The 27,768-nt window shown below is 45.1% G+C and overlaps 1 protein-coding gene across 21 annotated transcripts; it reads left to right on the top strand.

The window, feature by feature from the left end:
* LOC147030823 (uncharacterized) lies at positions 1-27,418 on the top strand. 21 transcript variants are annotated; one of them, XM_085875307.1, is made up of 10 exons: positions 1-8,175; positions 8,373-9,286; positions 9,682-9,750; positions 10,440-10,668; positions 10,754-10,863; positions 20,537-20,705; positions 24,597-24,751; positions 24,948-26,665; positions 26,917-27,143; positions 27,222-27,418. In XM_085875307.1, exon 1 carries the CDS (start codon positions 1,932-1,934, stop codon positions 2,868-2,870), a length of 939 nt encoding a protein of 312 aa, XP_085731433.1. In that variant the 5' UTR covers positions 1-1,931; the 3' UTR covers positions 2,871-8,175; positions 8,373-9,286; positions 9,682-9,750; positions 10,440-10,668; positions 10,754-10,863; positions 20,537-20,705; positions 24,597-24,751; positions 24,948-26,665; positions 26,917-27,143; positions 27,222-27,418. The 21 variants fall into 21 exon arrangements, 19 of the variants coding, with proteins under 19 accessions (XP_085731433.1, XP_085731445.1, XP_085731439.1 ...); XM_085875319.1 differs by having other exon boundaries at positions 8,373-10,668; positions 24,948-25,817; positions 26,212-26,280; positions 26,582-26,665; XM_085875313.1 differs by having other exon boundaries at positions 8,373-10,668; positions 24,948-25,817; positions 26,212-26,280; positions 26,383-26,665.
* The last annotated feature ends 350 nt before the right edge of the window (positions 27,419-27,768 follow it).

The raw sequence follows: 27,768 nt of genomic DNA, 5'->3' as shown, positions 1-27,768 counted from the left end.
GGGTGTGGCCTGGACAGGAAGTGACGTGAAGGGGAGGGGCCTTTGGTCAGGGAGTCGCCGAGACAGACGTGTGTCGAAGGAGCTCGCGTGTCGAGGCGAGAGAGAAAAGAAAAAGGCAGTGGTGAATCGACCGGCAGAGAAAGCGGAACCTGCACATCGATTCACCTCACGACTCGAGGAGAAAAGAAAAGGGGACGAAAGGAGTGCTGTGTGTGAGGAACGGCTGGGTTCTCGAGGCGTGCTCAGAGTCACTTCAAAACGAGTGAACGAAGGAGGCACCGTGTTGGGTCTGCCGGGAGAGACGCTGAACCGACCTGCACGTCGGTGATTCGACCGAGAGAGGAACTGAGGGGATGAAGCGGGAGTCGGGCTTCGAGGCAGGAAGGCCGGAGAGGATACGCCGGAGCGTCTGGCGGTCCTTGCTCACCTCACGGCTCGACACGTTGTGATCCGCCTGCGGAACTCGGACCTCGACTGAGACCTTGTATGGAGAACAGACCAGGCCGGGATTCGTGTGCTGAACCCTGGAGAGAGATCGGCGATCTCGCATCGTCGACATTGCGCGGAGTCAGAGCGCGCTGAGGAGAACCGCGCACGCGGTGACTTGGGCGGGAGCTGGAGTGCTGCGCCGCCATTTCTTGCTGCGCGGCACGTTCGAGCGGGAGTTCGAACCCGTGGAAACCCGCTGGTTTTTCCAAGCGACCTTCGTGCTTTTGGGACACGGTCCTCTCGTCCACGAGCCATCCCCAATTACTCCGTCTTGTCCTGCATGCATGTTTGTTTGCACGTGTTGTATAAGGCATATTTCGTAGTAATCCCCTCGAAACCTTTTAGCCATGGTTCCCAACTTAAGAACGGGTTGATTGTTAATAAAACCACTGTCGTGTTATTGCTTGTGTTATGATCCCTGATGTCCCCAATAAATCTGGTTAATTCTGATGAAGTTGCCGCTATGGATTAATGCGTGTCGCGTCGAGGAACGATCCGTTCGATTGGCATACAAGACCAAAATGGTTACAGACTGGTAGACTCCGCTCGGTTACTGATAAAGCCAGTCTGTAACCAGGTTCTATCTCCCCAACTGGTAAGGTACAGGATTACGTTGGTATCGCGATTAAAGACGCGTGACCTGAGGCCTGTGCCGAGCCGGCCGGCATTATAGACTCCCGGAGACGGTAGTGGCGAGTGTGGCACCAGGGACCGGGTCAGATTCCCACCACCCCGGATCCGCAACAAGTGGTGTCAGGAGTGGGATGACGAACTCTCCACTTCCACCTCTGTAAATTTGCAGAACACCGATTGTGTTAACAATTGGTAGTGATTTTATGCTTGAACGGATCGGAGGAAAAATTTGCAAATTGTAAAGAAAATAGTCACAAAATGGCGGCGCGGCTCCATCTCGGTGCTACACGGAGCGGGAGTGGGCTAATTATAGCGCAACGAGCCCCAAGGCGCGAAGGAAATGCTCCCGCCCACTGGTTCAGGCCGCGTGGACACGGTATACGCCAGGGCAGACGAATGAGGACGCCAACGCTTCCTTTCATGAGCTTCATGGACGATTGTCGGATGCCTTGGACCAGTGGAGGTGTGCTCATGACTATATAGAACAATTGCAGATTAAATTGGATGAGGCACAACGGCATGCAGACGAGGTTCAGGAGGATGGTGTGCACGGGGAGACACAACAGTTGGCCGATGCACAGGAACGAATTCGGTGGCTGTATTGTGGGCTGGCCGGCGCATTGCGGAACGGGACAGAGTCCAGATGGAAACACAATTTGGAATTGAAACATCTGAAGGAAGAGGTAAGATCAGGCAATCAGATAAGGGAGAGCCTGGAACAGGAGATAAAAAGAGGAGAGAAATCTCTGGAGCAAAGGAAGGAAGAATTTTTGGAAAAGTCAAGACAGTTCAAAGAACTACAGGGAGAAATGAGTAAAGTTGAGGGGAGTACCCATAAGTTGGAACAAGAGAAGAGCAAACTGAACAAAAGAATAGAGGAGGAGCAAATTAGTAACTCCCTGGAGAAGGAAGAACATGAGAGACAGTGGGAAAAGAAACAAAAAGAACAAGGAATGAAGCGGGAAAAGGAGCTCGGCCAATTGAAGGAAACTATGAGATTGGAGAATGAGGAACAAGAGAGACAGTGGAGGAGTAAACAAATTGAGGCACAAGAACAACGAAAGGAGAAAGCAAGGTTGAAGTATGCGGAGATCGTGAAAGAACGACGAATGAAACAGGAAAAGGAAATGAGCCAATTGAAAGAAACGATGAGATTGGAGAATGAAAAACATGAGAGACGGTGGGGTAGAAAACAAAAACAATTCGAGTTTGAAATTAACCAACTCAAGGAGAGAGCAAAGTTGGAGTCCACGATGGAAAAACTCCGGAAAGATAATGAACAACTCAAAAGGCTCAGAGAGGAAGAACAACTCGAATGGAAAAGAAAATGGAGCCAGGAAGTAGAACAGCACAATGATATGGGATGTGTGACGTCACCACAGGGAGTAATGTTGGTGGTGCGGAACTTGATTGACATCACTCGTCGGATGACACCACACTTAGAGCAAACCCTGGTGATTGAGACATTGACATTGAGGGAGCATGTGGGGTTGTTAACGAGTGAGATACATTTTGAGCAGGTCCAGCATGTGGAGCTGACAGCCCCGGAGGAGTATGGCGAACCGATGATGAGCAACCTGCTGGAGAGAAGCGACCGGACAGAGGTGACTCTGGAACAAAGCAGGTACGTGGGTACATGCATACATGGTGCGGACGATGAGCTTCGGGTCGAAATTGAATTTATGTTAACGAAGAGACTCTGTCCGATGGGGTGCACGTATGCGTGCCCCCTGAATGTGTGTGTGTAGAGTGCCTGTGAATGAATGTTGTGAGCCCACAGTCCAGACTACAGCAACGGTATGTGTTGTCGAGGCCAAAGTGTCTGTGAGTACTCACCTGGCGGTCGAGAATGTAACCCTGGAATGCAAGGCAGTTGGTCAGTACACAGGCAAGGTTGAAGGTGTGGAAGGTCAACACATAACCTTGGGATGTGTGCAGCCTGCTGTGTGTGGGAGTCCTGAGCATGGAATGAGTGGAGCCATGGGAAATAGGTTTGAAGTGCAAGAGGAAATAGAAATGCCACCAGGACAGAACTTGAGCCAGGGGACAGAAACCATAATGGACAGCTCCGCATGGGTTCTTACAGAGTTGGAGGTGCTGCATCCTGGAGCAGTTTTAGATTGGATTTTAGAAATTGGATTTTAATTTCCCTATTAGCCCCACAGGAACTTTGGAGTGGAGTGCAGATGAGTGGCAGGCGGCACTGGCGTGTGTCACTTGGTGTTCGGACCTTTCTGAGCACACGAGTGGTTTGGCTGGCTGAGTGGGGTTTATCTGTCTTCAGAGAGTTGTGGAGAAGAGGAGGAGGCCATTCCACTGATTGGGGTTTACCTGATTTCCGTGAACCCTGGAGGAGAGGAGGAGGCCGTTCCACCGATTGGGGTTTGCCTGACTTCCGCAAACCCTGGAGAAGAGGGGGAGGTCATTCCACAGATTGGGGTATACCTGATTTCCATGAACCCTGGAGAAGAGGGGGAGGTCATTCCACCGATTGGGGTTTGCCTGACTTCCGCGAACCCTGGAGAAAAGGAGGGGGTAGATCACGGCGCCCATTTAGGCATGACCCCCTTGAGCCGTGGCGGAAAGGCGGCGGGGTCATGTAATGGGAAATGAGGGATTCGTTCCCTCACTCCCCTTCCGATGAGCCAAAGAAGCAGGCCATTTGGGGATGTGAAAATTTTGATTGGAAATTGTACCGAAAGTGATTGCATCTTGAGAGATGACAGGAAGCATGAGTGGCACAGGTGGATTTGGGTGATTATCAAAAAAAATGGTGGAGACATTACAGGCAGAGCGTTAAACGCACCTGAAACAAGTGGATGACAAAGAGTGGCTTGTTTGAGGGAAGGATTGAAATGCCTGGTTAGAACCATGCAGAGGTTCATGGGACTGGTGAAGAGATATTGATGTCTCGTTTGAAAATTGTTGGAAATAAAAGATTAGGGCAGTATGGAGGAGGCCAACGGACGATGGACGTAGTGACAAATTAATTGGGGTTTGATGAAAAAGTATACCAGTTAAATTTGATGACCAAGTGGTATCTGAGGGACTGGTGTGTTTTTGTTTTCACATAAACGTGAAAGGTGTTGGATGGTGGTGTGGACTGGGTGTGTGGCACTGTGGAATGAATGACTAAAGTGTTTGGGTGAATGGCGTGATTGTGCAGATGAGGAGAGTGAGTGCGAACAACGTACCCTGTCGGTAGGAGTCTCTTAACCAAGTTAGTGTAGGTTAGGGGGACTTAGAGGATTGGACATGGATTCTGGCTGCTGTTCCATTTTGCAGGCGGACTGCGAGGGGTAGGTGCAGGCCAAGGTATGGGGATATTGGTTGGTAGTGTGACATGGTATGGGAAGTTGGTGAGTCGGGAAGCAGGGCAGCAGGGCTTTGGGGGTTCCTGGCAGGTGAAGGCTGTCAGAGGTGCCAGGAGAGCACGGAAGGTTCAGTGCTATGGGAGCACGGTGTCGGTGCTATGAGAGCACTTGGTATAGGTGCTATGAGAGCACAGTATAGGTGCTATGAGGGCACAGTATGGGGGCAAGAGAGAGCCACCCCTTTGTTAGGAGTACCAGAAGCACGCTCAGGTGAACCCCGAGGTTGCTGAGTGTCCTCCACCCCCGATTGGAAGCAGGCAAAGAGGCCTAGTAGTCGTCACACTCCCCAGCCAGCGAGTTATGCCTGGCACCACCAAAGGGAAAAAGACAAAGAAGGGCCTTGCCCAGGTTTAATAGAATGGAACAGTGTGCCAGGTCGGGAAAAATGGGTCATTCGGATCATTCTCACCATAGCAGGGTTTGTTGCATTGTCTAGAACTAAAAGTAAATGGTAAGGTTCGATGGACTCTCCTCCGCACCATTCATGTGTGACACCTGGTACGAGTAGTGCTGATGGGAGAAATTGTTGGCAAGGGCCAGGCAAGGTCACCCTCTCCAAGTGCCAGAGAGGCCACCAGTTTGTCATGAGCACGCATCCACGAAGATAACAGTTGAGTAAGAAACACACCGTCCTGTCTGTAAAAGAAAAAAAAAAAGAGGAAGAAAAAGAAAAGGGGGAGAACCTAACCAAAACAAGTCAGGCAAGGAAGGTTCAGGGTACCCTCCATCTCCCCTAGTCTAAGGTCATCACACCCATTTGCGTCCTCAAGAACACCTCCGAACTGCATTTGTTTACCATTGATATCACCATGCCACCACTGCTGTGTCATCTGCTGTCCAATGCAGGCCTTGTTGCCTGCTACTGCTTGTGAGTAGGCCATATGGGCCGAAGCATTTTTGTGGGCCATGGAGGCCAAAGTGCTTTTGTGGACCGTTGCGGCTGAAGATTTATGCCATTTTGTGGGCTCAGCGAGCCGAAGGACTCTTTGTGAGATTAGGCCACTCGGCCGACTGAACTCACCTGGTGAGAGGCCAATAAGGCCACGAAGTGAGGAAACCCTCAGGGGTGAATGGACAACATTGCCGGGAGAGGGCATGAAGGAGCAAACACGTGAAAGAACTTTGAACCTTTGAAATGTTCTGCTCCGATGCAAATGTGGGGTGAAAAGTAAAAGTGAATGCCCTCCCGTTCAAACCCATAATTAGAATGTGAAGTACTGTGCATAAAGTGTAAATTTGTTTGTTAGATTGGTGACCCGACACACCAGGATAGGGACATGCCAATCTTACTGTGACACTTTGATTTTTGGAGTTAAGTGCTTCCCATGTTGTGGGTTAGAGTAAATGGGAGATCTGTGCTGCACATTAGACAGGGCCATTGCCGTGGGCTGCCCCAGATGGAGGCTCGGAGAGCCTCGGGAGAAAGGTGGGGGTAGTGTTACGGAAATGGCCCTTAACGGGAATAGTAAATATAGAATTAGCTCAGTTCCCCCATTAAATTCATGGAGAGATAGGTTGTGTTGTATAAGGGACGATATGTGTGTGTCGGGAGGAGTAACAGACTGTTTTTGTGTTCCTGCTATGGTGGTGAAACGAGTGAAACGAGAGATCACGATTATTCCTTCCTCATTCCGGAATAGGCCCCTCCCAGTGGGCTGAGAGGAGTGGCTGAGAGCGAGGGGTGTGGCTTGGACAGGAAGTGACGTGAAGGGGAGGAGCCTTTGGTCAGGGAGTCGCCGAGACAGACGTGTGCCGAAGGAGCTCGCGCGTCGAGGTGAGAGAGAAAAGAAAAAGGCAGTGGTGAATCGGCTGGCAGAGAAAGCGGAACCTGCACATCGATTCACCTCACGACTCGGAGCAGAAAAGAAAAGGGGACGAAAGGAGTGCTGTGTGTGAGGAACGGCCGGGTTCTCGAGGCGTGCTCGGAGTCGCTTCAAAACGAGAAAATGAAGGAGGCACCATGTTGGGTCTGCCGGGAGAGACGCTGAACCGACCTGCACTTCGGTGATTCGACCGAGAGAAGAACTGAGTGGACGAAGCGGGAGTCGAGCTTCAAGGCAGGAAGGCTGGAGAGGATACGCCGGAGCGTCTGACTGTCCTTGCTCACCTCACGGCTCGACACGTTGTGATCCGCCTGCGGAACTCGGACCTCAACTGAGACCTTGTATGGAGAACAGGCCAGGTCGGCATTCATGTGCTGAACCCTGGAGAGAGATCGGCGATCTCGCATCGTCGACATTGCGCGGAGCCAGAGCGCGCTGAGGAGAACTGCGCACGCGGTGACTTGGGCGGGAGCTGGAGTGCTGCGCCGCCATTTCTTGCTGCGCGGCACGTTTGAGTGGGAGTTCGAACCCGTGGAAACCCGCTGGTTTTTACGAGCGACCTTCGTGCTTTTGGGACACGGTCCTCTCGTTCATGAGCCATCACCAAGTACTCTGTCTTGTCCTACATGCATGTTTGTTTGCACGTGTTGCATAAGGCATATTTCGTAGTAATCCCCTCGAAACCTTTTAGCTGTGGTTCCCTAGTTAAGAACGGGTTGATTGTTACTAAAAGCACTGTCGTGTTATTGCTTGTGTTGTGATCCCTGATGTCCCCAATAAATCTGGTTAATTCTGATGAAGTTGCCGCTATGGATTAATGCGTGTCGCGTCAAGGAACGATCCGTTCAATTGGCATACAAGACCAAAATGGTTACAGACTGGTAGACTCCGCTCGGTCACTGACAAAGCCAGTCTGTAACCGGGGTTCTATCTACCCAACTGATAAGGTACAAGATTACGTTGGTATCGCGATTAAAGACGCGTGACCCGAGGCCTGTGCCGAGCCGGCCGGCGTTATAGACTCCAGGAGACGGTGGTGGCGAGGGTGGCACCAGGGACCGGGTCAGATTCCCGCCACCCCGGACCCGCAACAATACAATGAAAACTGAAATGGGTTCGTTTGGAACCGAATGTGGTTACCATGACAACAATGCTTGCAGCATCACAAAGACCATCGTCGCGATGCATTGTGTGTTCACCTTGTAGAACCTTTTGACCATTTTGTCGCATTCGCTGCTAAAATGTGGTCGTACCTTGTTGTGCTCTTGAATTTTTTCAATGAATTTCAAGAGGATATGTTTCCGGCACTCCTGAAAGTGCGTCCTGCAGTCTGGTCTATAAGGGAGTCTTACCAGGTTAGTGTGAAACTAAGAGAAAGACCGTCCCTGATGGATGGAGGATAAATGTTTAAAGATCCCATTGATGAGAATGAAAAGGAAATTGTAGGAATGGAGCAGACTATAATATTCAAGAAATAATGACGGTTTGATTACGATGTGAACAAATGTACTAATAAATCTTGTTACAAGGAAACCACATCTGTTCTGGAATGATTGATCCGTTTGCTGGGCCTGTGGTCAGAACGTTGTGTTTCAACTTCAGTTTGAAAGGATCCGTTTAAGGATTGTGATGAAGGAAATTGATTCCTGTTTTCATTGAAATAACATTTATTTATTAAACTTGTTATATCCGTGTCCACAGATCTTTGGGGAAGGTTCCATTTTCGGCCCGATGGACGTTGGACAACTCGTGTCGCTTTGGGGGAGATTTGAGTTTGCTGTTGGGATCATCTCCATGGTGATACTTATCATCAACTCGCTTTGTGCCATTTATTTATGGATGAACAAACGGTTCCGGTAAAGCTCTTCACGTCCTCATTTTATTATTGATCTTCAAATTAAGAACAGCAAATTATGATCCTGATGGACCTCTCTACTGATGAATATGTTGTTATTGGAGTTTAGATATCTGGTGGTGCTCTGATTGATACATTTGTGCAACACAGAGAAATGTTCTCGACAACGAAGTTCTGGTTTTTCTTGTGTGTTCACAGAAAGGACAAGAAAGTAGATGGAGAAGAAGAGCCTGATGGGGAGGATAAAGATGTGGAAGATTATGATGATGTCAGATTGGATTCAGAAGACGAGGAATATGATTGTGACGATGGAGACGACGAATGTGATTGCGACGATGATGACGAATGTGATTGTGACGATGACAACGAATGTGATTGTGACGATGATGACGAATGTGATTGCGACGATGACGACGGATGTGATTGCAACGATGACGATGACGATGGATGTCATGGTGAGGATGGGGACGATGAATGTATTTGTTCCAATGACGATTCCAATTGAGGACAGGAACACCAGGTTCGCAGGAGAGGAGGGGGGAGGCTCTATTTTGTGTTGTACAACTTCCACGAATCTGATTTCATTTCAGTTGTTTTTTTTTCCAAGTAGTTTTAGATTAGATAAATTTACCAGCACAGTTTACCACCCTCTGGGAGGAACGAGTTTGCACATCACCTGCTGAAAAGAGTAGTCTGTGTTGCAAAAAGACTATTTTGATGTTTGTGTGTGTTAAAGGGTTCTTAAGGGGACGAAGCAGTTCAAACGGTGTAAAGGTCATAATGGCTCTTACAAAAAAAGGGATCAAAATGGATCTATGGGGTCTCAACGGGTCTAAAGGATCTGCGGGTATAAATGTCAAAGAAGTCAAAGGATATATAGGAGTTTAAAGGGTCATGTGGGGTCTAAAGGTCTCAAGGGTAAACAGGGTCAAAAGGAGCAACAGCAACAACAGAAGCAGCATGCTGTTGAGGGGCTGCAGGAAAAGCAGAACCCTCATTGTCATCACAGGCTGCAACAGCAACACAAGCAACATGTTACTGAGTGGCTGCAACAGCAACAGCAGAAACATCACGGTGTTGACAGGTCATACCACATGCAGGACCTTCAACAGGTAAGCACTCTTCAATACTTTGAGCAGTTGCGGTGACCACACTCGGTGCAAACAGAGCAAACCCCAAGATTGGGACGTTAAGCTGAAATACATTTTGCCACTTGTTCTTTCAAAGACATTGCTGTTAATACTTCCTTCGATGAAGAAGAATGTTCTTAATTGTGGAGAGAATTGTAATTATAACTTTGGTGGGAAGGAAACTTATTAACATGGTCATCGCGATGCAGGTTAAATCACAAGAAGTTTCACTTCCCTTGATTGGATTATTCACCTTTTCTTCGTTACCTGTTCCATCAGTGTATTCCCTTCTGTGCCCTTTCCTGAACAAGTTGTCAAACTGATGAAGATATCAATTTATTTAATCTATTATATTTTTATTGTTTTTTTTCCCGAAGACCCATCAGAAGAGGTGCTCGTTAACTCCCCTCCACCCCCTCGAATGAAACCATCCTTCCGGTTGGAACGTAAGTTGCAAGATTCTTGCCTTATATTACAAATTATTCTGAACTTTATCAAAACTACATGTTCTTCACCCCCATCGTGTCCCTTTCTGTCTGTGTCTCAGAAGTGTTCGGAACAAACGAATGTTTTGCTGTACTCTTTGCCAGACAAGAACCAAAAAGATCATCCAGTTGGTGAAAGTCTGACATGAGTGTTAATGTATCCGTGTATAATTAATTGTGTACAACTGGATGATCATTAAAATTATTTAAATCGATGAAAGTTGGTTAAAAATAAATCGATGCAATTAAATTTATTAATTAAATCAATGAATGTTGGTGATTAAATTGAAGCAGGTTGGATGTCACGTGGCAGTTTTCCAGCTTCTTCCTCATTTCCTCATCTGCCGTGACCAAGGCGAGTGGATTCTTCCCGAAACCTCGCCTTTACCGATGAGGAGCAAGTTCAGCTTTTTTCAATTATAAACTTTTACTGCATTAAAATTAATTGTTTGAAAAACGTTAATTACAAGCCAGTGGGACTTTGTGATGAAGAAAATCAAGATGTGAAATTGAAGGCAAAAGGAAAGGGAAATTGAACTGAAATGCAGAAAGTAATGGAGAGAATACAGTGTTTCCAGGATTGTGTTGAAGGTATTAAAATGATGAACATTATGAATGCGGTGATATACAGTGGTTTTCACTTCCTTCAGCTGATGTGTGTGCAGAGACCCAGAAAACGTGTTCTGCCTTGACCCAGCATATCAATTCTTCCTTGATGATCCATAAAATTCGGGAAAATCAGGAGAAAAGTTCTACCTTGAGGGCGCAAAATATGAGACAGACCTTCCAGACTCGAAAAATGAGTTCTATCTTGGAGACCTTTGGAGATCTAAACCAATCAATCCATGTCATTCTTCGTTGGATTGTGCTTGATGAGTGGTAAGTTCAGTTGATTAAAAATTAATGGTTATATATTATTTAATTCGATATTAGACATGTAATGTATTTATTTATTCTTTTTCAGCAATATCAATAAAGTGCTGGGAAGACCTGAGATTTCCTGAGACAAATTTACAATATATCTCTTCCATTCCACTTCTTCAAACTTGAAACAACTGAAACTTCATTCTTAAGGTGGAACTAGAAGAGAAAAAGCAAAAACTTTGTTTGAGTTGAAAAACTGGATTGACCTTGTATTTTTATTGAACTGCTCAAAAAAAAAATTAAACTTTAAAAAATCATAATTCGTTGAGTTGTTTTGTAAAAAAATTGTGTAAAAATGATTAATAATCTTGGGATTAGAGTTGGGTTTGGGTTTGGGATAGGAAGGTTAGGGTTTGGGTGTTAGGTGTGAAGGTTAGGGTTTGGATTTGGGTTTTAAGTGTGAAGGTTTAGTCCGGGCACCCTGTGCTGAAAAAGGTGATAACCCGAAACAAATTGCAATCGTTTTCAAACCTGTTCTTCATGATTCCTAATGTACCTGGGAGTATTCTCTTGAAAATCGACCAAAATATATTCAGTGGAACATTTCTTTTTTCGAGAAAACTTTCCCCCACCCGTAAAATTCAAAAATTTGAATGTCGAAAATGAAAAATAACAAAAATGTGTTTTAGTCTTATAAACAATAGTTTAATATACGACACTAGCATCAGATATTTGCACTGGAAGTTAAAAAATATAATCTAAACCTGCAGAAATACTTGATATGGGTCAGAATGATTCCACATTCGTAAAATTGGCGGTGACCGGGCTCCGTGGGCGGCTGGCCACAGTCCGTACCGGTAACAACATTTCATATATTGAAGTCTCGCATTTATAAAATTTATGTAACTTTAAATAGTACATTCTATAACATAGTATTACACATCAAGTAGATCTGTATACACGAGGGTTAAACAATCACAATTGAAGGTGAATCTGTTGTGAAACATCCGGAGGCCGCAGCCATCGAAAACTCAAATTAACACTCTGTTGGGTCTTCCTCCGAGTCTGTGTCAGCCGACAGTGAAATGTTTGCACACACCCCATGACATTCACCGCAGGCCATGGAACAATCCATTTTTTCGGCAGATACATCTCAAACTGCAGCACCCTGTTTCACAATTACACCGTATCACTTTCAGTAACTTTTGTGGTGCTGGTGTATTATCGGTCAAAATTGGGGCCAGTTTCCCTTCACTCACTTTCAAGCCACATTGATCTGGAGGTACTTGGTCACCATGGCCGAACCACACTTGAACCTGTTGATACACTCTGAGGCTGTGATATTTAGCTGCAGCTGATGTTAGAGGCAGACTGTGTGGCTCAACTGCTGCAGTACTTCGTGTGGTTTTGGAATAAAATGTGCGAAGCCTCAGGTCATCCAGGCTTTCGTCGTCATCTCCATTATACAAGGAGACAAGACAAAGTTCTCCTGCCTTGACGACATCCTCCGTGTTTGACGTGGAATCCAGAAACACCTCTGCTTGTCTCGCAAAGACGTTGTCATTCTTTAGTTTCACTCCTGCTTTGCTTTTTCCGATCCCAAACACCCTTGACGTGGTGTCACATCCGAGTAGTGCATGAGCGAACATAATATTGCTGCATACATTACTCCCAACGTGGTGTCTTGTTGCTGCAATGTTCCAGCACCGTGGAGCCTTTGCCTTCTTCTTCTTTGGGTTTGGCTGGAACCATATGTTATTTTCGACATGTACAGCATGGTGAATTAGCAAGTCCAGTATGTCTGTGTCGTCTGCTACCACAACGGTTTGTCTCTGCTCCGCACAAACAACAGCCGTCTTCACCACGAACACTTCAGCATCGCCCCTGGCATGGTGAACATCACAACCAGTTCTCTCCAGTCTGTTACCTAAACAGTTAATTAACCTTTGTTTGTTTTGTACATTTGACAGAAATTCGTCGTTCTTCGTCTGCAGGTTCATGGTCTCATTAAAGTGAACTACTGCACCAATGCAACCTTTGCTTCGTTGTTTATGAACACAGTCCTTTGTGCTGCATAAGTCGCTGTATCCATTAAACACAATAATGGCTTTGCCGTATTTGTGAGTAACATACTGGGTGTACATTCTCAGAATCTCGTCCCAGGAAGTGCCCTTTCTCCATGGAAGTTTGTGGAGAAGTGCACCACCATCCAAAACATACTGGACCTGGTCAGAAGGTTTGGCGGCATCTTCAAGTGTTGTGGACCAGAGACTATCAGCCAAACTAGCTTTGTTCCCTGACCTCATCACATCTTTGGATTCAAATAATGCAGGTGGGTAAGAGCATAGCTCATATCTGAACGCATCTGGCAATTCATCCAATCTAGTACCAGCAGTCACCAGACGTTAAAAGAGGAGTAGCGGATCGATCGTGACTTCTTCATCACTAATCATAATGGAGCTTTTGGTGTCCATTGTTACAGCTTGGATTTTCTTTTTAAATGTGTAGTCAACCACCTTCTTGCCTGCCATTGATTGCAGTATTTGCTGACCCACATGTTTGGCATTGTTACAATTCACAGTGGGGTGTGCTGTTACTCCTGTTGCAATGTTTCGCAGAGACTTTGGCCCATCTGTACTGAATGGATTACGCTGTACCAGATATTGCAAGAGCTCTTGAATGTCACTGTGGTCTTTGGTCATTCAAGCATGGCTGGTCTCCTTGTGTTGTTCACTGGTGGTGAAAGTTACTCCCGTAAAATTTTGCATGGTACCATTGATCTCTGCACAGGACGGAGTGGAGAGAATCCATTTGAGTCTTTGGGTTTCGGTCAATCCTCATCCTCTTGTCAGACCTCCACTAGTTTTCAAACTATGCATGAGACACTGTTCTATTGCAAGATAAGTTGAAATGCCAGCTCAAAGCCTATCAGAGCGGCGTACAACATGACATCCATCCATGAAGTATTTGTGGACATCAGGAAGGTCTTCTTCAAGCCTGGACATTTTCTTCAAATGCATATGCACACTTTTGACATAAAGATTATGCCGTGATGCCGCAAGGTAAGGTAACATGTCATAGAGACACTGGAGATGAAGTTCCCAATTGCCAAGCCTTTCTGCCTTGATGAATCTGCGGAGGAGGTCTATCATGTCCATATACTGGAACCAAAGTGTCGCCGTCCGGTTGTCTACTTTCATATTTTAGGCACCAGCCGAAAGGGGAGAGCAGTACTCCATCAGGCTGCGGACGAAAGCTCTGTTGATGGTCAGGAGATCAGGTGGGCCAAGGAAGGACTTTGCATGACGGAGGATTCCCAGTCGGCGACTGGCTTTGGAGGCCAGGTTTGAAATGTGGCTTCCCAGGAAAGGTCATGGCAGATAGTGAGACCCAGAAGCTTGAAAGAAAGGACTTCTTCCAGAGGATTGTTGAGAAAGTGGATGTGGGGAGGAGGGGTGGGGGTTCCAAACGGTCCTTTCTGAGAGACATAGTGAGAGTGTGAGATTTGTCCAGATTGAAAGACATGTTCCACGTGTTGGACCAGTTTGTGATTTTACCCAGATCTGCAGAGTGCGAAGAAGCTGCTGCCTGCCAGTCTGAGGGATGACAGATGGTACGGCAGAGGGTGGAGTCATCAGCAAAGAGATAAAGAGGATTTTCCAGAGAGTCGGAGAGATCATTGATGAAAACCAGAAAAAGAACAGGAACCAGAACGCTACCTTGAGGAACTCCAGCCTGGACAGGAAGAGGGGATGAAAGAACTCCATTTAGGGCCACACGTTGACTGCGATAGGAGAGCAAGTCTGCGAGCCATGAGCACAGATGGCCTTGGATACCAGAGGAAGAGACTTTGGTGAGGAGAGCAGGGTGCCAGACAGTGTCAAACGCACCCGATATGTCTCGCGATATGGTTCTGATTTTATGTCCGGCATTGAGGACCTCCATCCATTGTTGGGAGAGCAGAAGCAGCATATCCAGGGTCGGGTGACTTGGACTGAAACCAACTTGAAGATCGGAAATCAAGCCATTGGAGAAGAGGAAGGATTTAATGTCTGAAGTGATGATGGATTCCATAACCTTGCTGATGATTGGCAGAAGGCTGGTTGGTCTGTAGTTGCAGGGATCTGTTTTTGCACATTTTTTATGCAGGGCAGGAATGTTTACTGATTTCTAAGCAGATGGCAGATGACTTTGGGTAAATGAGAGGGTGAATAATACAGACTGAGGGTGAGCAAGAGCAGAAGAGCAGGTGTTAAGGACACATGGGCTGATGCCATCTGGACTGGTTGCAGAATCTGAGTTGAGGTTTGACAGCAAGCTCTCCACCTTGTCAGGAGAAAAGGACACAAAGTCCAGGGACAGTTGGGTGTGACTGGGTAAGGTGGGTAGAGAAAGCATTGGGTTTTGGACATAAGATTTAGCTGCAAACACCGAGTTTAGGCATTCAGCCTTTTCACGGGCGGTATCCGCAGCGCGGCCATTTGAGGTAAGGGAGGGGATGGAGGGAGAACATACACCACAAACAGATTTGATTAGATGCCACCACGATTTTTGAGGAGGGAGAGAGGTTTGAAAGTTCGGACTTGAGCTTTCAAAGATGATGTTTTGTGGCTCTCCTGAGAGTTGATACACACTTGTTCCAAGCTTTATGGAAGTAACTGAGACTACCCTCAATAATTTGCTTTCCATGAGGATAACACAAGTTGTTTCAGGACAACTGCCTCGCCACAAGCTTCAGTGAACCAAGGGCGGGAGGAAGGTTTGGACAACTGAAGACGAGAGGGGATAAATCTGTGCATGAAGGAGAGCAAGTTTCTTTGAAAGAATTCCCAGGATGAGTTGATGTTGGAGAAAGTAGTGATAGGAGACCAATCTGCAAGTTTGATGGCTGTTTGGATATCCTGCCAGTCAGCTTGAGTGAAATGCCAGACTCGACGGCAGTGAGGTGGTTCTCTGATAATAGCCAGAGAGATGTCCACTTTGACAACGACATGGTCAGAATAACCAATTGAGGAATTTAGAAAGAAATAATTGAGGATTTTATAAATCTCACCCAAGTTGTTCACCTTTGGCTTATGCTGACCTTTTGGTCCATGGTGACTTCAAAAATAACACTGAACAACAAATTTCAAAAAATTTTTTTTACTGGAGATGTGTAAAGTGATTAAGACTAATTTGGGTACGCTGATTTCAAAAATCATAACCGTTTTGCTGTATCACGTCAGGATTTTCAGGAACAGAAATATTCCCATTGCCTAGAAGTCAGGATTTCAATGAAATTTACATGTCTTTAACATGTCTATTTCGTACAATTGTTGTTAACTTGTGTTATATTTCTTTCTTTCAGATAAAGATGAGTAGGCGTTCCTGTACCAATCATCCTGACAACTTCTGTTATGTCTGTGGTCGGTATACCAAAAAAGATCAACAGCGAAGTATATCTACAGCAGTGAAAATGAAGGCCGCCTACTTTCACTACTTCGGGTGTAAGGTGGGGGACCAAGAACAGAGCTGGGCACCACACATCTGCTGCACAAGCTGTCACACAACCTTGACTCAGTGGTTGGTGGGCAAGCGCGCGAGCATGCCATTTGCGGTGCCCATGATATGGCGTGAGCCGCAGAATCATCATGATGATTGTTATTTCTGCTGCACAAGCATCGCCGGCTTCAACAAGAAGAATAAAGGTCACATCAAGTACGCTGACTGCGTCTCTGCTCATAAACCTGTGCCTCATGATGACGAGAACCCTGTTCCAACACCTCCAGCTGATCAGAACATAGCTGTAAGCAGTGGTGAAGAGGATGGTGATGATGAACCTTTTGAACCCGACACTCAAGAATCACACCTTCTGAACCAGGGAGACTTAAATGATCTTGTAAGAGATCTCTCGCTGTCAAAGGCGAAGGCAGAGCTGCTTGGATCAAGGCTGCAGCAGTGGAATCTACTTGAACCTAACACCAAGATATCCTTGTTCAGAGCACGTCACAGAGACATGGCTGAGTTCTTTGAGATGGAAGACACGATGACATTCTGCAGTGACATCAACGGACTGTTGAAAGAACTTGGGTGTGATCACGATCCTGCAGACTGGCGCCTCTTCATCGACTCGGGGAAGAACAGCTTGAAGGCTGTTTTGCTCCACAATGGCAACGAGAAACCATCAGTCCCACTGGCTCACGCGTTCAGCATGACAGAGACCTATGAGACTATGCGGCAGCTGCTTGATTCCATCAAGTACAATGACTTCAACTGGCACATCTGCGGAGACTTGAAAGTGGTGGCGCTCTTGTTAGGGCTGCAGTCAGGCTACACGAAATACATGTGCTTCCTTTGTCTCTGGGATAGCAGAGACGACAAGAATCACTGGACGAAGAAAGATTGGGAAGAGCGAAAAGAGCATGTACCTGGTCGACACAACGTGAAGCATGTCGCCCTTGTCGACCCAGCCAAGGTTTTCCTTCCACCACTCCACATAAAGCTCGGCTTGATGAAAAGTTTTGTACGGGCAATGGATCTGAATGGGCGTGGGTTTTTATACCTCAAGGAAAAGTTTGGCAACACCTTGTCGGAGGCCAAGATCAAGGCTGGTGTCTTTGTTGGACCGCAAATCCGACAGATTATGAAGGACGAAACTTTTCCGACAACTCTAAACCCCAAAGAGCTGGCAGCGTGGAGGAGCTTCAAAGCTGTGATGGACAACTTCTTGGGGAACGAGCGCGCGGACAACTATGAAGAAATAGTGCAGCAGCTGCTGGAGTCCTTCAGGAAACTTGGCTCCAGGATGTCCCTGAAAATCCATTTCCTACACCAGCACCTGAACTTCTTCCCTGACAACTTGGGAGCAGTCTCGGACGAGCACGGCGAGCCATTCCACCAAGAGATTTCACTCATGGAGACGCGTTACCAAGGGCAGCACAACCCGAACATGATGGGCGATTTCTGCTGGTTCCTGCATCGTGAAACTGACACAGAGCAGCACAAACGCAAAGCCAAATGCCTAAAGCATTTTTAATTACATTCTAGTGGAGTTTTTCTGTAATTTCTATAATTTTGAAGCATTCATGATGAAATAAATGAATAAATGAATTTTTGTAAATTTCATTGAAATCCTGACTTCTAGGCAATGGGAATATTTCTGTTACTGAAAATCCTGACGTGATACAGCAAAACGGTTATGATTTTTGAAATCAGCGTACCCAAATTAGTCTAAATCACTTTACACATCTCCAGTAAAAAATTTTTTGTTGTTCAGTGTAATTCGCAGTTTGAATTCAGTGACCTGAAATATATATCTTCTTCAAGTTTCAAGTCCATCAGATGAAAATTGTGGATTTTAGAAATACCAACTTTGTTGTTGACCTTGGGCCTATACTGACCTTTTGGTCCATGTTGACCTCAAAAATAATTGGTTGGTTTAATTAATTGACCTGAAATTCCAATCTTCTTCAAATTTTAAGTCGATCAATGAAAATAGAGGATTTTATAAATCTCACCATATATGTTGACCTTATGACATTTTGACGTGAAAAACAATAAGCTTCATCCTTATGACAAGTGATGAAGCTTCGTGAAGATCGGTTTAAAATTGTGACCTGTAGTCGAGAAACAAACAAACAGACAGAAAAAAATGGCCCATAGTGCCAGGACTTTATGAAATTCAACAAGATCGCGTACCATCGAGAATATTGAGCGATAATAGGTATTTTTGGGGTTAAACATAGTTTTTAGGGAAAACAAACAAAACAATTAAAAAATTAAATTAAAATACCCGCCACCTCCTTAATTCGTAACGGATGTGACCAATTTTTAATCCAGTCAAAGATACTCCCCTCCTACGTCCGTGTTTCAAAATTGAAAGGAATCCGTTAAGATTTGGCAGAGACATGAATTTTTGAAAATCGGCCCATGCTAAAAAATACGGATTTTCGCGATTTTCAGGAATTTTTCCTGACCTTGACCTTTGACCTTGACATGCCAAAAGTTATAGGGTTCAATTCTGGTGGCCAATAAGTCCATTGGTGAAGTTCCATGACATTCCGACTCGAAATGCGACCTGTAGAACGAGATGAACACACAAACAAACTCACAAACTGAACCGACCAACATACTTGACAAAATCTTAGATTTCGTCAAGTAATAACAATATTGACGAACCAATTTACTTGAATAATCTTCGATTTTGCACGTAACAACCAAACAGACAGAAAGAGGTGAAAACAAAACCTCCTTCGCCTTTGGTTGCAGAGTAAATGAAAGAAATGAAACGGTTGCAAGTCCATCACGACCCATGAGGGTTTAGTTAGAAAATCACCTGCTCGGTGAGAAACTCGATCTTCGAACGAATATTTTGAGAGATTTTCAGATTCGTGTGAGAACAGCGAAGTAAATGTTAAATGCTCATACAACTGTGTGAGTGTGTGTGTGTGTGTGTGTGTGTGTGTGTGTGTGTGTGTGTGTGTGTGTGTGTGTGTGTGTGTGTGTGTGTGTGTGTGTGTGTGTGTGTGTGTGTGTGTGTGTGTGTGTGTGTGTGTGTCTCCTCCATAACTCAAAAATAATAAATCCCAGCATCATGAAACTGTGCATGCATACAAAGTGAACTCCAAGGAAGTGCGAGAGTGAAAATTGGTTGTTTCAGTTCATGTAAACACCCGTTTTGAAGATAATTAATTAATGGTCTTTTAAAATTATATCCATCATCAGGCGATCCTCGGCCACCTCACTCTGGGGTATAAAGACGTTTCCTTGGTAACCTCGCTGGGGTCTGAAGCCGACATGTTTTTTGGCCTGCTCAACCATACTCTGACTTGGAACAGCCCCCAACAATTTCTTAACAATGAGGATTTTTCTTTCACTATCCTCACTCATATTATCGAATACCTGTTCATCACAGGTACGAATCACCGTGTACATCGCTTTTGTAAGTACTCCAGTTTTCACTTTCACATTTGCAGCTTGGAGTGATTTCATGCATTATATGATACGATTTTCCACGATCGACTCTCACAGCCTAATTAAAGTATATCATCAAAATATTATTTCGGTTTTGAGGATCGAATATCGATCAGACAAAATAAGTGTTGAAATCTGTTGTGAAATCTGATAATTTAAAGAAATAAAGAGTCTTATAACTAAGCCGATATACCGATTTACTTTAAGCAAGCAAGGCTATGTTCCCTCGTCAAGCGATACACAGGAAAATGTGAAATTTCCAAATCATTAAACTTATCTTTTTCTCCTGTTTGGAGAATTAAATTGAGTGAACAAAAAATGCAGGAACGTCCCAAAATTAACCAGCTTCATTGAGCTTTATGATTCAATACATTCACTGCTCGACCTCACGCCATGTCCCCCACAGGGGCTGCCTATCTATTGCGTCTGACAGATTTGTGTCTGTTTTCGGATATTTTGTGAGATGCTCTGCAGGGAATCAAAGCAACTCTGGTGAAAAATGGACGTTTCAAAAAAAGTTATGGCGTTTGCGTGGACCCCGAACAGATGTACCAAGTGACGCATACACAGGCTGTTTATGGTGGATTATCTGCAACGTTTATTTCACGGGCGATTGAATTTGCGATGTCACCAGGGTTGCTCTTCATTAAGCTGCAACTCTTTTGTGGATAAAGTCATTAATTGAACGAATTCATTCTATTTCATTAACTGCTGTGTGCACAGTGAAGACCGGCTTTAAAGTTAAAGGTATCCTGTATGATATGCAGCAACAACCTGGCCAACCGTTCCTCATCAAGCATTTCATTGGATTGCATGCATGAGCACTTTCACCACATACTGATCGCCTTACAGTCGATGGCAGTCCTGTGCTATGTCCTTCTGAGCGATTCGTTCATTCAGTGAGGAAGCTTTTGCCCGCCACCTCATTCAGAGCGAGTGGTTCATGCTGTGCTGCCCTGAGCTCGTGGTTCGTGCTCCGTCACCCTGAGCGAGTGGTTTGTGCTCTGCTGCCCTGAGCGAGTGGTTTATGCTCTGCTGCCCTGAGCGAGTGGTTTGTGCTCTGCTGCCCTGAACAAGTGGTTCCTGCTCTGACACCCTAAGTGAGTGGTTCGTGCCCCGTCACCCTGAGTGAGTTCTGAAATAACACCCGATTTCGAGCCGTTTTCCACATTAACCTGATTTCTAAATTACCGAGCAAAATTTTTTTCCACACGTAAGACGCAGCTGTTTCTAAAGATTAATGTTTGTGAACATATCCCTGAAACATATATATATAAAGTTAATTTAAATGCAAAATTATTTTTCGGTGAAAGCGACTCGAGGTTTTTGGGATGTTGCCAAAATCAGCAACGTTGCCAAAGTGTGTGTGTGTGTGTGTGTGTGTGTGTGTGTGTGTGTGTGTGTGTGTGTGTGTGTGTGTGTGTGTGTGTGTGTGTGTGTGTGTGTGTGTGTGTGTGATGATAAAGCATCTCTCCCTCTCTCCCTCTCTCCCTCTCTCTCTCTCCCCCTCTCTCTCTCTGTGTACCATCTTTGCTCGACTCCGTCCCAATACAGTGCAGCACCCTCCTCCCACATGTCTCTCACTCTCCCCCTTCCTTCTCTCTCTTTCTGTCTGTCTCTGGACATATCCGGACGGTGGTTATGTCTGGATGGTGTTTGTCTCTTAATGTGTCTGGGCAGGTTTTTTATCTGGACGTGTCCAAGCGGGGTTTGTCTCTGGGCGTATCCGGGTGGTGTTAGTCTCCAGACGTGTGTGCGTGGTGTTTGTCTCCGAAGGTGTCCTGGGGATGTTTGTCTCCGGATGTGTCTGGGCGGTGTTTGTCTCCGGATGTGTCTGGGCGGTGTTTGTCTCCGGACGTGTCCAAGCAGTGTTTGTCTCTCTCAGCTTGGCTCCAGACACGTCTGGATTTTTTCTCTGGATGCTTCTGGGTGGTAATTATTTCTCCATCTCACACTGTCTTCCCTTCCTCTCACCTCACACTGTCTTCCCTTCCCCATCCCTCCTTGCTCCTCTCTCTCTCTCTCTCTCTCTCTCTCTCTCTCTCTCTCTCTCTCTCTCTCTCTCTCTCTCTCTCTCTCTCTCTCTCTCTCTCTCTCTCTCTCTCTCTCTCTCTCTCTCTCTCTCTCTCTCTCTCTCTCTCTCTCTCCCCCTCTCCCCTCTCCCCTCTCCCCTCTCCCCCTCTCCCCCTCTCCCCCTCTCCCCTCTCCCCTCTCTCCCCCTCTCCCCCTCTCCCCCTCTCCCCCTCTCCCCCTCTCCCCTCTCCCCTATCCCCCTATCCCCCTATCCCCCTCTCCCCCTCTCCCCCTCTCCCCCTCTCCCCCTCTCCTCTCCCCCTCTCCCCTCTCCCCCTCTCCCCTCTCCCCCTCTCCCCCTCTCCCCCTCTCCCCTCTCCCCCTCTCCCCTCTCCCCTCTCCCCTCTCCCCTCTCCCCCTCTCTCCCTCTCTCCCTCTCTCCCTCTCTCCCTCTCTCCCTCTCTCTCTCTCTCCCTCTCTCCCTCTCTCCCTCTCTCCCTCTCTCCCTCTCTCCCTCTCTCCCTCTCTCCCTCTCTCCCTCTCTCCCTCTCATTCTCTCTCTCTCATTCTCTCTCTCTCCTTCTCTCTCACCCTCTTCCCCCCTATTTTTCTCCCTCCCCCTTTAGTATTCCCATTAGTGAAATGATGGGTGGTATTGACTTGAACTCCAACATAGCGGAAGCCACAATTTCAACATTAACAGCTCAATTTCTAAACTCAATCCTAATGCTGGCCTCACCCCATTAATTTCCCCATCCACACCCTTTTTGAGTCTTTCCCTTACAAACCCCACAAGACATAAACATTTGTTCTTAAACTCTTTTAACAGAAAGGTTTTATTGTGCAGAAATGAAAAAAGAAAGTTAATCAGTTGAGACATTTGAAGGACATTACCATAAAACAGACTAAAAGAAAACCACAAGGCTTTCAGTTCAGTGTTCAGCTCTCCAGTTGGAGGTTGCCGAGTCTGAGGCAGAGCCCCTGAGGCTGTTTCAGAATCCTCTTCATCAACATCTGTGATCGTGAGACGAGTTCGTGTTCTTCTTCTTTGCACAAATACGCAAAGAGAGTGGACAAAGTCTGTTTGCCGACATAACACAGGGTCCATGGAATAGATAAATGCTACTTCTGGTATTCAGAGATATGATGTACTTCGTCCTCTCCTCAATATTTGAATGCATCTCTTGAACGCAAAGATATGAGGAACAAATCAAAAGATGCGTCTCAAACATGTATCTCGCTGTTTGTCCAAGAGTGATTTTCACCTCTCGACATCTGATTCCTGCAGTTAAGAAGGATGTTCTGCCTGCCTTAAAATTTAGCAATACGAGTACGGGCCCGTAAGGGCGGGCCCGTAGGTGCGTAAACGACGACTGGATTGGGGCATTATTTCAATTAGATTGGACCAACTGTATCATAAATGGCCATAACTTGGGAAACATACTCAGGTACCCAGCGTCAATTTTGACGTCATATCAAACGAAGAAGAATTGTGTTGTCCTGTCATTGGTCGACAGATAAATGGCCGTAACTTGGGAACCGCTCGTCCGATTAATATCAAACCTTGAAAAGCACATCCGCGGGGCCCCGGCAATATTCCTGGCAAGTTTCAGTCAGATCGGACCGTCGATCGTGCAAAAAAAAAAAAAAAATAAACCTTAATTGTGACGTCATTTGTGATGTCATAGCACCGTGCCTTGTCATTGGCCAACAGATAAATGGCCGTAACTTGGGAACCGCTTGTCCGATCGATATCAAACCTCGAAAAGGCACATCTGCGGGGCCCCGGCAATATTCCTGGCAAGTTTCAATCCGATCGGACCAGCGGTCGTCGAGAAACGGCGGTCACAGACAGACAGACAGACACACACACACACACACACATAGATTGCTGGAATTAGAGATAGATTATTTATGAGTTCAAGTGCCGGTGTGATGCTTGGTGTGGAGGCAGAACTGCCCAGATTCCAACTGACAGAATCAAATATCACGTCCCTTTGTCCATCAGGAAAAACACAATTGGTACACGAATACAGCCGGTACGGGCTTGAAGGAAGGTCGCAGCATCAATCCCAACATCGTGTGCATCTGCTATTGGACAGCATTTGATTGAGAATGCAAGCAGTGCTGAACATAATAATGTGGATGCATTCAAGATGTTGATGTTGATCATCTCCATACTGATGGAGCACATACAAATACAAAAAGTGTTTCTTTTATATAATAAGTACAGTACTGCACAATAAAACCTGTATTTCAAGAGTTTAAGAATGAATGCTTTACTGGTGAGGGGTAAAACGACTTTCAGGCCAACATGTACACAAATATTACAAACCATGATATAATTACATTTAATACATGGGATGATGATACAATGAAAACTGAAATGGGTTCGTTTGGAACGCAATGGGGTTACCATGACAACAATGCTTGCAGCGTCACAAAGACCATCATCGCGATGCATTGTGTGTTCACCTTTTTGAACATTTCGTCCATTCTGCCGCATTCGCTGGCACGATGTGGTTGTACCTTGTTGTGCTCTTGAGTTTTTTCATAGAATTTCAAGAGGATATGTTTCCGTCGCAACTGCAAGTGCGTCCAGGATTCTGGACTATAAGGAAGTCTTACCAGGTAAGTGGGAAACGAAGAGAAAGACCGTCCCTGATGGACAGAGGATAAAGGTTTAAAGATCCCATTGATGAGAATGAAAAGGAACTTATAGGAACGGAGCAGATTGTGATATTCAAGAAATTATGACGGTTTGATTACGATGTGAACAAATGTTCTCTTAAATCTTGTTACAAGGAAACCACACCTGTTCTGGAATGTTTGATCCGTTTACTGGGCCTATGGTCAGAACGTCGTGTTTCAATTTCAGTTTAAAAGGATCCTATTTAAGGATTGTTATGAAGTAAATTGATTCCTGTTTTCATTGAAGTAACATTAATTTATTAAACTTGTTATATCCGTGTCCACAGATCTTTGGGGAAGGTTCCATCTTCGGTTCGATGGACGTTGGACAACTCGTGTCGCTTTGGGGGAGATTTGAGTTTGCTGTTGGGATCATCTCCATGGTGATACTTATCATCAACTCGCTTTGTGCGATTTATTTATGGATGAACAAACGGTTCCGGTAAAGCTCTTCACAAGTCTTCATTTTATTATTGATCTTCAAATTAAGAACAGCAAACTATGATCCCGATGGATCTCTCTACTGATGAATATGTTATTGGACTTTATATCTCTGGTGGTCCTCTGATTGATACATTTGTGCTACACAGAGAAATGTTCTCTCAAACGAAGTTCTGGTTTTTCTTGTGTGTTCACAGAAAGGAGAAGAAAGTTGATGGAGAAGATGAGCCTGATGGGGAGGATAAAGAAGTGGAAGATGATGAAGATGATGATGACAGATTTTATTCAGAAGACGAGGAATGTGATTGTGATGATGGAGACGACGGATGTGATTGCGGCGATGGAGACGACGAATGTGATTGCGACGATGATGATGGATGTGATTGTGACGATGACGATGACGGATGTCATTGTGAGGATGGGGACGATGAATGACTTTGTTCAAATGACGATTCTAATTGAGGACAGGAACACCAGGTTCGCAGGGGAGGAGAGGGAGAGGCTCTATTTTGTGTTGTACAAATTCCCTCAATCTGATTTCATTTCAGTTGCATTTTTCCAAGTAGTTTTCGATCAGATAAGGTCATCAGCACAGTTTACCACCCTCTGGGAGGAACGAGTTTGCATATCACCTGCTGAAAAGAGTAGTCTCTGTTGCAAAAAGACTATTTGGATGTTTGTGTGTGTAAAGGGTTCTTAAGGGGTCGAAGCAGTTCAAACGGTGTAAAGGTCATACGGGCTCTTACAACAAAAGGGATCAAAATGGATCTATGGGGTCTCAACGGGTCTAAAGGATCTGCGGATATAAATGTCAAAGAGGTCAAAGGATATTTAGGAGTTTAAAGGGTCATGTGGGGTCTAAAGGTCTTCAGGGTAAACAGGGTCGAAAGGAGCAACAGCAACAACAGAAGCAGCACGGTGTTGAGGGGCTGCAGGAAAAGCAGAACCCTCATTGTGATCACAGGCTGAAACAGCAACACAAGCAACATTTTACTGAGGGGCTGCAACAGCAACAGCAGAAACATCACGGTGTTGACAGGTCACACCACATGCAAGACCTTCAACAGGTAAGCACTCTTCAATACTTTGGGCAGTTGCGATGACCACACTCGGTGCAAAGACAGCAAACCCCAAGGTCGGGACGGTAAACTGAAATGCATTTTGCCACTTGTTCTTTTATAAACATTGCTGTTTGTACTTCCTTCGATGAAGAAGAATGTTCTTAGTTGTGGAGATCATTGTAATTTTAACTTTGGTGGGAAGGTAACTTATTAACATGGTCATCGCGATGCAGGTGAAATCACAAGAAGTTTAACTTCCCTCGATTGGATTATTCACCTTTTCTTCGTTACCTGTTCCATCATTGCATTCCCTTCCGTACCCTTTCCTGAACAAGTTATCAAACTGATGAAGATATCAATGTATTTATTCGTTTATGTTTTTATTGTTTCTTTTCTGAAGACTCCTCAGAAGAGGTGCTCGTTAACTCCCCTCCAACCCCTCGAATGAAACCATCTTACCGGTTGGAACGTAAGTTGCCAAGATTCTTGCCTTACATTACAAATTATTCCGAACTTTATATAAACTGCATGTTCTTCACCCCCATCGTGTCCCTTTCTGTCTGTGTCTCAGAAGTGTTCGGAACAAACGAATGTTTTGCTGAACTCTTATCCAGACAAACACCAAAAAGATCATCCAGTTGGTGAAAGTCTGGCATGAGTGTTAATGTATCTGTATATAATTCATTGTGTGCAACTGGATGATCATTAAAATTATTTAAATCGATGAATGTTGGTAATGAAATTGAAGCAAGTTGGATGTCACGTGGCAGATTTCCAGCTTCTTCCTCATTTCCTCATCTGCCGTGACCAAGGCGAGTGGATTCTTCCCGAAACGTCGCCTTTTCCGATGAGTAGTAAGTTCAGATTTTTTCAATTATAAACTTTTCCTGCATTAGAATTTATTGTTTGAAAAACGTTAATTAAAGCCAGTGGGACTTTGTGATGAAGAAAATCAAGATGTGAAATTGAAGGCAAAAGGAAAGGGAAATTGAACTGAGATGCAGAAAGCAATGGAGAGAATAGTGTTTCCAGGATTGTGTAAGAAGGTATTAAAATGATGAACATTATGAATGTGGTGATATACAGTGGTTTTCACTTCCTTCAGCTGATGTGTGTGCAGAGACCCAGAAAAGAGTTCTGCCTTGATCCAGCATATCAATTCTACCTTGATGATCCAAAACATTCGGGAAAATCAGGAGAAGAGTTCTACCTTGAGGGCGCAAAATATGAGACAGACCTTCCAGACTTGAAAAACGAGTTCCATCTTGGAGACCTTTGGAGTTCTAAACCATCTATCCATGGCATTCTTGGTTGGTTGGTGCTTGATGAGTGGTAAGTTCAGTTGATTAAAAATTATATATTATTTAATTCAATATTAGACATGTAATGTATTTATTTATTCTTTTTCAGCAAAATCAAGAAAGTCTTGGGAAGACCTGAGATTTCCTGAGACAAATTTACAATATATCTCTTCCTTTACCCTTTTTCAAACTTGAAACAATTGAAACTTCATTCTTAAGATGGAACTGGAAGGAAAAACCAAAAACTTTGTTGAGTTGAAAAACTGTCTTGACCTTGTTTTCTTATTGAACTGCACAAAAAAACCATTAAACTGTTTTAAAAAAAATCATAATTCGTTGAGTTGTTTTTAAAAAAAAAATTGTGTAAAAATGATTAATGATCTTGGGATTAGAGTTTGGTTTGGGTTTGGGATATGAAGGTGAGGGTTTGGCTTTTCGGTGTGAAAGTTAGGGTTTGGATTTGGGTTTTAAGTGTGAAGGTTAAGGTTGGGTTTGGGTTTGGGGTATGAGGGTTTGGGTTTGGGTTTGGGGAATGAAGGTTGTGGTTTGGGTTTTCATGTGAGGGTTAGGGTTGGGTTTGGGGTGTTTGGGTTTGGTTTTTATCCTCCGCCGAATAGCAGAAGGGCGATATTGTTGTCACCCGGGTCGTCCAGCTG

This window comes from Eptatretus burgeri, chromosome 3 (assembly GCF_056783735.1).
Source record: "Eptatretus burgeri isolate ZD-2024b chromosome 3, Ebu_testis_v1, whole genome shotgun sequence".
In the NCBI taxonomy this organism is placed as follows: Eukaryota; Metazoa; Chordata; class Myxini; order Myxiniformes; family Myxinidae; genus Eptatretus; species Eptatretus burgeri.
Note: the sequence above shows the minus strand (reverse complement) of the source record. Positions and strands in the feature narration are given on the sequence as shown.

Bases quoted from the DNA above. Each gene is read 5' to 3' on its own strand.
- LOC147030823 (XM_085875307.1), top strand. From the start codon at position 1,932: ATGAGTAAAGTTGAGGGGAGTACCCATAAGTTGGAACAAGAGAAGAGC.